Consider the following 15,402-nt stretch of genomic DNA (forward strand, 5'->3'; position numbering starts at 1 on the left):
CCGTTCTGTGCTAATAAATGCATCTGCTGAAATAAGTTTCTTACATATTTCAGTTCTCTTTTCATGTTTGACGTTATCTTTTTCTTTACTTTTCTTTTTTTGAGTAAGTGTAAAGCATGTGACAATGTATGAGAATAAATAGAGAGAGCTCTCTTACACGTTTGGCAAAAATATACCCCCTTTTCTTTTTCTCTGCTAACATGTATAAAGTCCTTCTTTACAATTACCAATGATCATCACATTATATATACTTTTAACAAAAGTTAAAGCTATAAATATCATCTCACTCTCTTTAATTTCTCTCTAGAAATCAAAAATATACCTCGCGCGATGTCTCTCTTCAATTATCTCTCTCTCCGGGAGAGAGATGATACAAACTTTAACTGGATAATTTCATTTATATTTTCATAGAAACATTACATATATCTATGATTAAATTAAATGTGTAACAAATATTACTTGTATAAAATTAATCAATGGGTGATATGCAACTCTCTCACAAATTTGATATAGCTAGGAGGAAGGACATATATGCTTTTCAAACTCTCCACCCTTAGGTTGCTTTCTGTCTTTCTTGTCTGTCTGTCTTTCTTTCTTTCTTTCTTTTATAGCTAGCTTTCTCTCTTTTTTGCCTTTTTTTTTTCCTCTTTACTTTGATTTCCTTTTTTCTCTCCTGATTTTTGCAGTGGTACCCGATTCTCTTTCACTAGCTCCCATTCAAAAACACAATTATATCAAAATGAGTAGTACAGTCCATATATATAGATAAAACGTACATATATATATGTCTTCCGGTTCATCTTTGTCACTGTGGCCTTCCCAAAGTAAACTCCAAATTGGGCTTCTTGGGTAGTAGTGTTGATGAGCTCACTTCTGACAATCTCTCATAACCTTTTGAATTCATTTCATTCTGCGAAAAAATTGAATGTCATGGAGATGTTATCGGTTAGGACATTGCGTCCAATAATGAATTAAGAAACATATATCATGCATTATATATGAGGGAATTAACAGTTATGATCGAGTAAGTCAAAGCTAGTTTTATAGTAGTGCGCTCATTTATAGAACCTCTACTAGATATTATTCCCTATGATAGTCATCATCATAGAATTTAAGGAAGAGTATTAATTTGATGATAGTTACCGCTACAAATTACTACAACTTTATAAAAGGACTAATAAGAGAGGTTTTTGCTGGGTTCTTATCAGCGTGCATAAAATGTTGTACTTTTATATGTAAGTTTACAGTCTTTCTATACATGCTATTGCAAGCAAGGTTCATAAAAAGATGATCATAAGTAATGATAAATAGACCTAAAATTACTGACTTACTTAGAATAAGATGATGACATGTTATAGTTATCAAATTTAAGCGGATTTTACTACAGGTATTGAAGTTCACAAATCATGAACTTTTCTCTAATTGCATATAATGTTTCCGGATCAAGGTTAAAGAAAGGCATAATTGACGCTCAAATATTTTGTTGATTTGACTCAGCTTTCCAAAAGATTTCGTTTTTCTTGCTAGCTTTCTTTCTACTTTAATAACATTCTCATGTAATTTAGAATATATTTATATTTATATTTATATATATAATATTCCCATGCAAAGCATATAAAGCTACTACAATCACATAATAGAAAGTATTAAAAGTGGTGAAAGGAGATCTTACTAGTATACCCACTAATTAATCTGTATAACTAATTAAAATTCTTCAAAAAAATACTAATGGTCATATTTCTCCAGGAACTAAAAAAGAGGATTTAATAGTTCTTATCTACCTCAAGAGATGGTTTGCTTGCTTCAGAATCTCTGTGTTCTCCATGCAACCAAGCTTCCCTGCTACAAATTAGGAACATTAATTATGTCCCAATCAGTGGAAAGCCCATCTAATAATCATATATTACTCATAAAGAAAGCTGATATATCCCATATATTGTCTTGTTTATGGCTAGTTAATTAATCTCTCTCACTTTTTCTTTTTTTGACATAGATAAAGCTAAAACCCAACCCATGTGAAACAGCATTACCCATGCAAAACCAAGAGTTGAAAAAAAAGTTAATTCTAATACGTGCGCGAACACACACGCACACACACAAGGATAAGCACTAGGCAGAAGGTAATTAAAGCAAGGTTCAAAGCTAGCAGATAGATTTGGCATCCATACACAGCATTTTTATAAAAGGGCTTATATATCTTTGACACTAAGTTTTGCAAGTAGCTAGCATATGTCCCACTGAATATGGTCAAGATGCAAATCGTATGACTTTACTGTAATTATATTAAAATCATATGATTTGTATACAACAAAAACTAGTCAAACAGGTACTACTATATATATATATATATATGTATGAAAGTAGCTAGAACTGTTCACTGTCCAGTGTACTACATAAAACACAAAATTGTAGTGAATGAGTTGTGTACATATCACACCTTTATTCTTTCTTTTACTTAATTAATTTGAGTCCTATTCGAACCCCTCAGAAGGAAAACATATTGTAATTAGCTGTGCATTTATGGAGGTTTTTTTTTTTATCGAGATATATAATTACATTGGAGGTGAGTACGTACAAACTGCAAAGGAATTAAGAGCTTGCAGATGTAAAGAAAGTGCCGCCGGAATATTAATAAGATGTTCTAGCTATGACTACTGACTAAAATGGATTACAAGAAATGCCATAGAGCCTAATATATATTATGATCACTTGCATTATTACATTATGTAGTCCGAACTTGCTTTGCACAAGATATACATTGTATATTAGCTAGGTAGCTACTATTTTGATCGAATATATATGCAAATTAGTTTAGTTGAACTAGGTAGCTAGGCTAGGGTGGGTTGAATGGTAATGTTCAGGGCCACATATATGACACAATATGCATCAATGGGTATGTTAAAGGTTATCTGAAACTTGATATACAGTAGTACGTTGAAAGTGCTGTTACATATTGGCTTTTTTTGAATTGTATGTATGTTTCAAAAAAGGCTAAAGTTGAAAATTTTACAGGCAAATAATTTTTAGTTATGTCTACTTTTTATTATTATTATTTGTGGGGTTCACACATTGGACCATTTATTTCATCACAAAAAGTTCCTTCATACTGTATATCATTCTGAAAAATTAAAAGTAGAAACTGTACGTTTAAGAAAAGTTTTCACCTTGAGGAGTTGCTCCATAGACCATATTGATAATCTTTTTCCAGGTGAACACTAGACCTTCCTCCATTATTTTCTCCTGATGATAACTCTGTCGTCGTTCTTGTGTTGCGATTATCAAGCACAATGTCATCAGAGTTATCCCCGGATGAACCATTCTCGTAGATATCCGATAGCCCTATTAATTAACAATCGGGTCCAAAGTTAATGACATTGAATAGTACTGAAAGTTAATTATAATCATATATACTGAAATAAAAATGTAGTATTCGTATAGTAAAATTTCCATTCGGGAACAATGTATAACCTGAAGAAGCCGGTGCTCGATCTGTTGTTTTTACAGTTCGGTACATCTGCATCCCAAGATAATTAATAAATTAAAAATGTCTTTTAGAAATATATTGATTGTACTAATTTAGGGGATCGGAGTCTTATCTATGTATGTTTTGTAACGTACTAGATATATATACAGTTAATCGAAACAATTAATAATTGTACGTTCAATACTACTACTACTACAACATACGAGTAGTACAATTCACAGCAAATGTATTTATATAATACAAGGCTTTATATAGAAAATTGTTTTCCCTAATTATATACCCACAAGAATTAATTAAATGTTCAATGAATAGCATATTATAACAACAATATATACGTCCGTCCTTGGTAATTTATAATTTTCACCAAACTCCATGAATGTAATATCAATAAATGTTTATATTTAGAATCAAAAGTACGTACAAACATAAGTAATTAATATATGATATCAGTACATGGTATATATATGCGACCATACATTGACAATATATACATATATATATAATATATAATGATGTGGGGGAAGGTGCAGGTCTCCTCCACAAGGTAGTGTGTACGTACACAGAGAGACCTGAGTAAGGGAGGTAACCATGGTTGAGTAGAGGAAATGAAACCACATGTGATGCTAGACATATACAAACATATCATTGACAAATGATGGCGTTTTTGTACTCTCTCTCATATCTCCAAGTTTCCCCTCTGAAAAAAAGGGATATAATTTATTCAATTCAACCCCCCACCCCCTACTCTCTCTCTCTCTCTGCACTGCGTAGACTTGTCTTGGCCTTGGACCCTATCTCTGTGTTTTCAATTCTTGGCCTTTGTCTTACTATATTTTATATATATGCATCTCTCTCTCTCCAAATACATATATATCATTATTATACACACTTGCACACAAATATAAACAATACATACATAAATATATATATATGTGTGTGTGTGTGAGTATCTTGTATAAAAAAATTCCTAAATCCATGGATCATGAGGGTTCTAATTAATTTAAAGCAAATTAGAATTTAAGCTGAACTAATTATAAGCATGCATTGCTTACTTATAAACAAGTGCCAAGGATTATAGATGCTTCCCTGCAGGTAAACAAGCATTGGAAATTGTATTCTTAATACAGTAGTACTCCAGTATTTTGGAATACTAATATAAACTCACTCCATATATATATATATATACACATAGGTAGCTTCTAATAATGCAAAGTGCTTCATATATATATATATATATAGTGCTAAAGTCAAAAAGAAGATAAATAAAATCTGAATCATGGATATATATATATTCCAGCTTTCAGTATGTAGGAAGCTGGTCTTGAGTGTGTACTATATTCATATTATTATATATGTACAGTAAACAGAAGACGATGCATCTTAATCAACAAGCATTAATTTTGTGAACAGAAAAATTGTGTAAGAAAAAAAAAAAAGAGTTGAAATTTAATCAAGAGAGGATATACGGATGTAGGAATTAACCTGTAAATGAGATTTAACATGCGATAAAGTTAGATCTTTCACATCCATTAGCTCTAATACTGACTTGGGTGTTGCTCCTATATATTAAGAATCAACCACACATGACAAGAAGCAACAACAAAAAGATCAGAAATATGTACATACAAACTCGATCAAGAAGAACTTAACAAACAAAAACAATTAAAGATACTAGTAAGGTATAAAAAAAAAATGTATGTATGAAGAAGCTAGAAAATGTAATATATAGAAATATACTTTCATGACCGCCCAAAAGCTCAACAGCATGGACAAAACGAGCATGAAGGGTAGTAGTCCACCGCATCCTGGGAGCTCTCATGCTACGCTTAGACGGAAACCGCGAAGACAAGAATCTTGATCGGACAATATTGTTAATGTTATTCCCGTGAATCAGAGAACTTGTAGTATTGCTGCAAGAATCTAACACAACTGGTTGGTTCTTTTGATGAGGATGGGACAGTATCGGAAAATTAGGAGGATGAGGGGTAGTACTAGTATTTTGGTAATAAACTGGAATCCCTCTTATTGGTTTCAAGAAGCCTAAATCTGAACTGATAAGCCCTTGATGATGGTGGTGGGGATGATGTTGGTAATTAGGGTAGATGATATTGGATGTTGTTGGTGGGTTACTACTGGTTTGGGCGGCTAATAGATTGTGTAAATGAGTGAAGTCAGAGTTAGTCATGTGAGGAGTAGTCGAACCGGATACTGGGTTCGATAAGGCTAGCCCAAAAGAGGGCTGTTGTTCCGGATGACTTCTTGTTTGTTGGTGGTGGTGGTGGTGGTGAAATTGTTGAGATGAGTTGAAAGCTCTTTTCCAAGTATTTCCTAAATCTAAACCTTGGGGATCTTGAAGATGATCAGCTGTAGTTGATGATGAGGATGTTGTTCTCCAAGGATTTGAAGTACTGGGTTTGGTGTTTGGTGGACTTATTTGAAGAGACAAGTCTGGTTGTGCTGGAAAGAGCTCCATTTCACTTACCAAAAGCCTTCTTCTATCTACTTTCTTCTTCTTCTTCTTCTTTATCTTCTTGTGATTTGTAAAATGGTCAACACTTGAAAGACCTAGCTAGCTATCTAGGTATAGCAAGCTTGTTAATTATTCAAATCTGCTCTTGAAGGTTCTAAATAAAATTACCTACTTGCTGGCTAACTTATTATGGTGGTCTTGTGAGTGAGCACTATTTGTTATTCCTGTTATTTGATCTAATTAAGCTAGGAAAGTATATATGATGATGAAGATGATGGGAGTTTTTGTTTTCCAACTTCCTGAGATGAGATAGCTCAAAATTAATCAATGGTGAATTTGGGAGTAGTTGTGGAGTTGTAGAGAGAGAAAGATGACAAAGGTATTAAGTGATGAATGGTTGTATCTTTTGTGTGAAGTATATGTGAGATAATGACACTTGAATAGACGAGAGAGAGATATACAGAGAAAGATATATATGCTTTATTTTATGTGGACGTGGGAGTAGGAAAAGAAGAAAAAGGTAGAAAGAAAAAAAAAAACTTAAAGAATGAGAAAGGAGAAAAAAAAGTAAATACGTTTGAGAAATGATTCCTTTACCATCTTTTCTTTTTCTCCTTTTTTCAATTGAATATCTCATACTCCATCCCTTCTACGAAAATGACAATAAATCTTTATGTACATTAGTAAATATGTTTGACATCTAAGTTTGGAATTATTACTAATTTTGTGTTGGAAAAGTGAATTATTGTTAATATATACATATAGTTCATAAATATTGTAAACAAAATAAAGATATATACATTTATATTACTTTTGTACTAACCATTAAAAGGTAATACACAGTATAGTAGGATTCATTGTGTTATGGTGAAATGCAGTTTATTGCTACACCGTATATATGTTTCTGTACCTTTGTTTGGCCCTTCATTTTTTTCCCCAGTAAATCTTTATATTCATGTTAATGTCAACACTATTTAAAAGTAAGTTTTGGTCTACTTGTAGTCCTAACCTGTGTATCTCAAAAAAGTTGGCTCAAATAAACATTAGGAGGAGGGCTCTTGGAGGTGGTGTGTAAGGATGTCATGAAGTCGGGCCCATTCTTTTTAAGGGCCCACAGCAATTTAAAATATTTATATATGTATACGTATTTTTCGTTTTACTCTTTATTTAAAGAGTTATAAAACGGGCTTTGAGCCTATTTATTTCTTTAAAACAATTGCTAAAGAACGGATCTTTGTGTATAAGATTTTAAAAAAATGCAATGGTGACACGATTCTTTTAAAAATATAAACTATGATACCTTATTATATTATTGACTCACTACTATTTTAGGGGCCTTATATTTTATTCACGAGTCCGGCTCTATAATATTTTACAATGATCTTGGAGACTGTATATACTGATTAAGAGCAAGTAATCAAACATGATATATAGCAAAACGTTATGATCGATGAGGAATTAAACAAGGCCCAAGGTTTCTTTGGAGCACCAGTATTCCAAAATCCCATAATGATCCACTTGATGCTGTCGATAGCACATTTGCCAAATCCAATCCTATTACAAGTAACTATCAAACTAGAAAATAACATGGACGACACACCGGCCTTACTCCTCCTTCGCCCCAAATTAAGGGGCCACTCATTGCTATTTGCTAGCTAGCTAAATAGATAAAGGGACAAATCTCATAATGAGCACCCATATTTCACCATCCAGAAAATGCATCCATCCGGCCTGCAATGCATGTACCTAACAGTAGTACAGTATAAGTTATAGCTATATAGTTATCAATGACTCAAAATCAATCATATGCCAATAGAAGGCGTTGAATCGCCTCATGCCTTCATTTGGTCATAAAAATTACTCCATAATTGTCTCGCAAACAATGTTTGAGTTAAGCCACGAGTTTTTTGATAGTAAGTTAATATATACTATATCTGGGTTTGCTAGAGTTGAAAATGTGAAGGAATTACGATAATAAAACGAATTGAAGACCATATCAAAATCCGGCCTTCTTCAATTCGATCTTGAGACCGTCCAGTAAATGACCACACGATGCTTTAAACTGTATTTTCATACCTACACTCGCCGCAACGGAAAGAGGTACAGTATATATTTATTATCTTCTTAAATTGTATAGCACTTTCATAATCTTAAGATTAATTAAATGTACCCATTTTTGTGCTGACAGTATATTTCTTTACCAGTAAGAGATATATGGTATCCATATATACTCTACGACGATTTTGTGCTGACAGTCATTCGATAAGTTAAAGAAATACTCGTATATTTTGATGACTGAAAATTACAAGCTATACATCTACCACATAATTATTTCTTGATTTGAAGAAGAAAATCAGCAATGTCACAGACTATTTATTTGACGAAGAAAGAAATTAAAGTACTTTTTGCAAGCTTTTAATTAAACGTGTGAACATCAATTAGTGGTAGTGGCGGCGGCGCCGAATAGTGTTGATTATTTATTTAAATGTAATTAATGTATAAGGGGATTGATTATGTAGTTATTAGAATTTAAAGGATAAACGTTGTAAATTAATTTATTAGAGCATTCACAACGCCCAGAACAAATCCTCCAAGGATATGTCATAATTAGCGTCTCATCAACTTTTTTTCAGACAACTGGACAAGGACATACCAAAGGCTATTCCCTCAAAACACCAACAATGACAAGAGTAGTAAATGAGACACTAATTATTTAATTCTATACTATTAAATAATAATAATCTCGGTTGCTCACTAGATTTTTGTAAATTTTATGAACTTCTATTGAAAATAAATAAATAAATAATATGAAATAGAAATAATGATTTTAATAAATACTAATAATAATAGATAGATAGATAAACAGATAGATTCAATTCAACATTGCAAGGTTGGATAAGTGATTAACACTTTTGCATATTAAGAAAAATGTCAAAGTTCATATTTTTATGCATTACAAGGCTGAATCTGAAGATCTTTTTTATCTCAGATAGATATGTCATTAAAAAAAAAGATATGAAAGCACTGTCGTGGTAGGAATTAAACTGTCTATATCTTAACCTCTTTATAAACCGTTGATGTATCTAGAGAATGAAAAAATAATGAAAGCCTAATATAGTAAAAATAATAATGAGTATTTGTAAACATAATACATTTTGTTGTTTGTTTAAATAAAAAGAATATTTCTCTTCTTTTTTTTAATTCCATTTTTGTTTTTTAATGTAAGCAAATAAAAAAAATATTTCTTATTCTTTCTCCTCTTTATATTTCTTCCTAACAAATACCCCCTAATTTATTAAAACGATAATGATAGATATACTTAATAAATATGTTTATTCCATTAAATTTTAACACATTAAACTGGTATGCACATTATTTGCAAATTCCGATAAAGCAAGACAAATTAAGGACTAATGTTGGCTAAATCGAAGATTCAATTCCCCTATTTTTAAGTCATATAGTTAGTACTCTCTCCGTCTCATATTAAGTGTCCTAATTTGTCTGTTTTAGACTTTTTCTTTCAACTTTGACCGTAAATATTTTTGTTTGTGTTATATAACACTTGATATAACATATATGAATTGATTGAGTTTTAGATATATTTTTCATTGATATAACTTTTATCAACTAGTATATAACACAAACAAAGATAATTACAGTTAAAGTCGAAAAAAAAATACTTGATCAGTCAAAATAAGACACTTAATATGAGACGGAGGGAGTAGTTGATTAACTCCTGCAAATTCCCCACCATGATAACTTTGTTATTGAATATCATAAATTTTTCTTAGAGAAACTTTTTTTACCTTGTGTCGCTAATTATTTTCATTTAATTTCTGGGGAACGTAATTAAGGTTCCCGACAGCAATCGACGCATTAGGTACAAGAAGAAATTAAGAATTTGAGTACGAATTTTTCTGGACGTGGAACCAGATGCATGGAAGACTGACAATTTTGGTATGTGTATCAATTTGACTTTACTGTTCTAATCTCATTTAATGCAAACATTAAGACTATTTGAGTAACATTAATGTCAACAAGACCTCGAGTAGTGAAAAGTATTATTTTATTACCAACTATTTCACTAATTAAATCCTCCATATTTTCAGGATTTTAATTTTCATACTCCGTAGTACACTAGCAAGAATAAGAATTTCCAATAAAGTAGATGTATGTAGTTATGACCTTAATTAATTAGTAAGCTATTGTATGATATTTTAGCTAATATACTGTGAGTTTATTTATTTTCTTAAGTCATATACTCTAACTGAAGTAGAGAAAAAAATCAAGGTGAAAGTTTACCATTCTATATAATCGTTGCTCTTGTAATGACATTATATATTATAGTATATATAAGATGTTAAATCTGTATATATAACTTTGGCGTGCCTTGTATTGGTTAATTACGGATTAGTCTTTCATTACGAAAGAGTTTGTATTGCTGTGTCTGTTTTGTGCAGTCAAGCATGTTCTAGTAAAAAGGTCATGTTTTTATCAGATGTAATAATAAGCGAACGATGAATGGAGATTCTTTATAATAACGTTTGAATTATTAAATAGAGAATATTTTTAAATTATTTATCAATGTTAGAAATAAGTCGTTCATGGTTGATTTTTAAACTATTTATCAATGTTAAAGATTAAAATTTATCAAATTTCTTAGTCAATTTTATTTTTTAATTCAAAATATAGATTATTTGATAACTTAGCTTGGATTTTTAAGCATTTCCAAATGATCTAGGGGCAGAGACTCATGGAGGACTATTTCCTCACAAGATGTTTCAGCTTCGATCGGAAAATATTTGAGGATGATCACAAGTATTTCATTGAAAAGTTTAAATTGAGGATCTATTCGGCAAATGGACTCTCTAACACGGACACAATTAAGACAAAATATGATAGGCTCTCTATTATTTGCGGGTAATTAAAACTTAAAAAATGAAATAAAAAAAAAAATATGTTTGGATTCTTGGAAGGTTGGTCTTATGTTACCTAGGCAAATTGTATAAACCAAGAAAGAATCTTTGTTATTGTTTACAATTTTTACCTTTCTCTTCTCTTTTCCCCATTCCATTTCAGCTTCTTATTGAAACCCAATAATCACATCGAGGGTCGGTATTTTTGTTTATAGTTGTTCAATATAGTACGCTTGTAAGATTTCGGAGTTGCGTGCATATTTAATTTTCAATTAAGATTTATACACCTACATTTATTTTACTAAAACTAACTTATTATTTTATGATGTATCAAAAAAAAATTCCCAAAACCGTGAGTATAAGTGTATAACAAAACGCAATATTCTCCAATATTAAACCACCCGCGACAATCAGCATAAAAAAATGTATCGGTAATAAATAGGTCGCAGAGCACACACATTAGGCTAGTTTTATGATAAGAAAATATATAGTACGATATATTTAAATTGATAAAGTTAATACATTTATTTGTCGACAATATAACATTTGATTGATTCAATAATAATACTAGCTAATAAATCCGAGTATTTTAATTAACCCAGACATTTTCATCAATAATGGGGAAAAAAATTAGATCGATGTTAGAAAAAAAAACATGAAGAATTCAAATATTTTTTAGATAAAGAGGTATAAACATTGAATTTTTTTATTTTTTTTTTGGGGGGGGGGGGGGGGGGAGGCAATACAAAATTAAAAATACAAAAAATTATGATGTTATATCCTTATCCTTTTAAGTATTGTGCTAACAAAGGATGAAGGTTTGTCAGGGTAATTAAAAATGGTAGAGGTGATAGGTTATACAGTGTGATAAATTATTGGAGGTGAACGATGATAAGGGGTGATAAGTCATAGGGGTGATCTACCTGACGGGCTCTGCCGTCGGATTTAAAAATTTATCGAAAGTATATCGAATAACATCTCTAATGAAACAGTAAGAGATTTTAAGAACGCCCATATATTTTTTTATAATTTATCAATGTACGGTTTTTGAGATAAAAGATTTTGAATGAATTAAAATATATAATAAAATGATTTATGTAAGAGAAATAAAAATAATGAGTAGTTGAGATTGAGGAGGAGAAAAATAAATGATTGAGATTTAAGAGTATTATAGGTGTATTGGGTGATGTTATTCAAACTAATAGATAAAAGTGGAGGGTAATTTAGGTAGATCAAGTTCTTTTTTAAGAAAATGAAAGAGATAAATGCTTTATAAGGTAGTTTAGATAAGAGATTTAAAAACTATACATTAGTGCAAGTAATTTTGTTCGTCGAGAAAATCTTTGTGCAACAATCACTATAACAAATTAGTCAATTCCACACACTTTATTCTACGTAATTATGAAAAGTGTGTATAATATTATTGGATCGTTCACACTTATAAATGTGTATAAAATGTCTACATCAATAAGTGTGTAGAAATTTAAAAATTTCACATTTAAAAGTGTGAAAAAAAATGTTCATACTAATAAGTGTGTACAAATTTTATATTTCATGCACTTTTTTTCGCGGGTGATTTCTTCGCACTTGTTTAAAAATCACCCGCTAAGAAATGATTTTTATAGTGCGTAGAAATCACTCGCGAAGAAATGATCTTTACATTTAAAAACGCGTACAAATCTAATATTTTACACATTTATTAGTGTAAAAATTTTATTCGCGATTTCAAATGTAAAACTTGTAACTTCTTTTGCACTTTTTAATGTAGACAATTTGTACACATTTTTAAGTGCGAACAACTTAGCAATTTTTATCGCATTTTTAAAAAGTGATGCGTACAAACGACAATTTTTTCTTTGTAGTGAATCACACAACAAACAAGTTCAATCACTCATTCTATTTCTCCAAGACTGTTGAACGTCTGGTACCTTATGTTAATATTAATAAGATGCAAGTTTAATCTACCCTTTATAAAGCACATAATCTGATGATAGATTGTAAACTTTATAACAAAGAAAAAAACACTACTTTATTGCAAAACATCATATCTGTGAAAAAGTATGCTTGTTATTTTCCATCATTGCGGCAAAAAAATTGACTTACATACTTCCGTTCTAACTGAATTACCCATAGTTGTCGACTCGTAACTTTTGACTCGACTCGAAAACATTATTTTATGACTCGCGACTCGGAACGTGACTTGACTTGTAAGAGTCAAGATATTTTTAAATACAAATAGTATAGTATAATTATATATATGTGACGTCTTTATAAGCAAAATATAAGTTCACTATCTTAATAGATTTACCAAAATATTACATATTCAATAGTTTTAAGTCGTAAACTTACAATTTATCTTTAAATTCACAATAAACAACTACGTAGATAACACACAAAATAATGTAGTAAAAAAAAAATAATATATATATATGTATACATAGTATCAAATTACAATAATTATACGTTTGTGACTCGTGATTCGGTCAAAATTTACACATTGACTCGTAAAAGTCTGGACAAAAATGAGTCATCTAACGAGTCGACTCGTTTTTGGTGTAAATCGACTCAACTCGTAAGAGTTTAACAATTATGGAATTACCGTAATATAAACTTAATGAAATTATAGAAGCCCACATATGCCGTCTATTAATGTTAGCGAACGTGTTTTTCTTATATAACATCGAGTTAGAAGTTAGCATTCGAAGCACTACAATAACATCTTCTTGGGTGGTATGTGGGATTTGAACCACGCATGTTTGGGATGAAACTTGGGACTCTCAAAAACCCCCTAATAATCCGCTCCTACAAATGTAGGAAGTAAAAGTCGAACCTTAGTGGATTTCGCCAAGGTCTAAAACCTTATCAATGGGCTACCAACCCATTGGCAGACGTACGTGTTCTAAATAATAATTTTATTCCAAATCCAAACAAGAAGAGATAGCACATATATATCGACCTTCACATCATCGATCAACAAGAGTAGTATCCCATATTTTGACATTGCCACCATCACCACTCGTCCCGCCACCATCATCACCCGTCCCACCACCGTCATACTGTCGCATCGCGTAGGCATGTACGTGTCTAATTAATTAAAAGTATATTTTAAGGACACAATAAGTATCATATACGTATATCTATAATCTATCTATTTATATATAATTCTTTATAAAGCAAACTGTCTTTTCATATTTTATAAAATTCAGTACTTTTTATACCCAAAATACCCTTAATCTTAAACAACCTAATATCTTAACTCCTCTACCATTTTTTTACATTAATAATGACACATCTATCGCTACTGTCACTATCGCCGTTAATGTCTTCACCCGTCACCACCGCCACCGCCTTGTTAACCAACCGTTGTTGTTACCACCACGTACCGCATTGCGCTGATACTACTCTTGCATCTTAAATGATTCTCTATAAAAAGATCATTTTGGTTTATCTATTATATTTAGTTATTAATCACATTTTTAGCTTTCAATTCATTGTCTCTTTTATATACAATTATCATCATTCATCAAAAGCATCACCCACAACCACCTCCACTCTCCAAAAAACCATTGAATTATTGTGGCTCCTCCTCCTAATTTGTTCACGTTAAACACGTATGTGCAAACATGAGGTCGAGAAACAAATAAATTTCTGTTGCAAGTGTTGTTGATGCACATATTGTGGCCAAGACAAAAAAAAAAGAAGTCAGGTTTAGATAATACAACTTTGAGAGTACGTACAATGTTTAACTTTTGTTGGACGGCAAAAGCTTTATTGAACATACCAAAAGACTCGACCACATTAATATTCATGAATGAACAGCTACACAAACACATGTATATATATCATGTATTATGTATATCATGTACGTATGCTTGCATGTTTAGTTAAAACATATGCATCAATTAATCGTCAGTTTGTCAAGAAATAACTATAAGAGCGGCCATCTCTACATATGAAGAAACAATCGCTGCATAGATGAGGAATGATCATCATTATTGTAAGGTAAATTAAGAAACAACTCAATTTCGAACAAATAGTAGACATGTCTAGCTAGGTGCCTACTATGTATATATATTACCACTTCTACTACAGTAATTAATTAGATATTAAAAGCTGGTGATTTGTTAAGAAATTAACTTACGGGACATTAGATCCCCAGCTCTACTGCATGGTCATGGATCTCATAGTGACCAAATTACATTTTGTATTCAAGTACTATATATATATTGAACCGGTAAAAGTAAAAGTGCATTAAAACATAGGTAAATAATTAACCAGCTATGAAGGCATTCTTATTGGCTTATTTTGGCTCATGACATCTATATATGTTTCTATTGCTTTATGGATCATGTTCTTCAATTCGACGTAAATAGAGATCGAGCCAACAATATGCCTTCTCTGATCGACAGATAAAAAATGGTGTCATCATTTATCACAAATGATCAGGTTGATTTGTTTCAACCTGCATTGATCGATTATTTCTCTAAACTACTAATCTTAAGTTGGAAAAAAAAAATCCATAAAAAAAGAAG

At 31.2% G+C, this 15,402-nt stretch overlaps 1 protein-coding gene across 2 annotated transcripts; it reads right to left on the reverse strand.

Annotated features, from left to right (window-relative positions):
* Positions 1 to 368: 368 nt before the first annotated feature.
* LOC122579981 (probable transcription factor KAN2) lies at positions 369 to 6,371 on the reverse strand. 2 transcript variants are annotated; one of them, XM_043752247.1, is made up of 6 exons: positions 5,222 to 6,371; positions 4,967 to 5,043; positions 3,469 to 3,514; positions 3,165 to 3,339; positions 1,782 to 1,839; positions 369 to 910 (listed from the first exon to the last, which is right to left on the reverse strand). In XM_043752247.1, exons 1-6 carry the CDS (start codon positions 5,955 to 5,957, stop codon positions 806 to 808), a joined length of 1,197 nt encoding a protein of 398 aa, XP_043608182.1. In that variant the 5' UTR covers positions 5,958 to 6,371; the 3' UTR covers positions 369 to 805. The 2 variants fall into 2 exon arrangements, with proteins under 2 accessions (XP_043608182.1, XP_043608181.1); XM_043752246.1 differs by having other exon boundaries at positions 1,782 to 1,842.
* Between the last annotated feature and the right edge of the window lie 9,031 nt (positions 6,372 to 15,402).

The sequence above is a fragment of the Erigeron canadensis genome, chromosome 8 (assembly GCF_010389155.1).
Source record: "Erigeron canadensis isolate Cc75 chromosome 8, C_canadensis_v1, whole genome shotgun sequence".
NCBI lineage: Eukaryota > Viridiplantae > Streptophyta > Magnoliopsida > Asterales > Asteraceae > Erigeron > Erigeron canadensis.

Excerpts from the sequence above, each read along its gene's own strand:
- LOC122579981 (XM_043752246.1), bottom strand. The coding sequence starts at position 5,957 with ATGGAGCTCTTTCCAGCACAACCAGACTTGTCTCTTCAAATAAGTCCA. Across the intron at positions 1,843-3,164 it reads CTATGGAGCAACTCCTCAAG|CAGGGAAGCTTGGTTGCATG; the intron begins GTGAAAACTTTT and ends CCTAATTTGTAG. Across the intron at positions 911-1,781 it reads CAAGCAAACCATCTCTTGAG|AATGAAATGAATTCAAAAGG; the intron begins GTAGATAAGAAC and ends ATTTTTTCGCAG.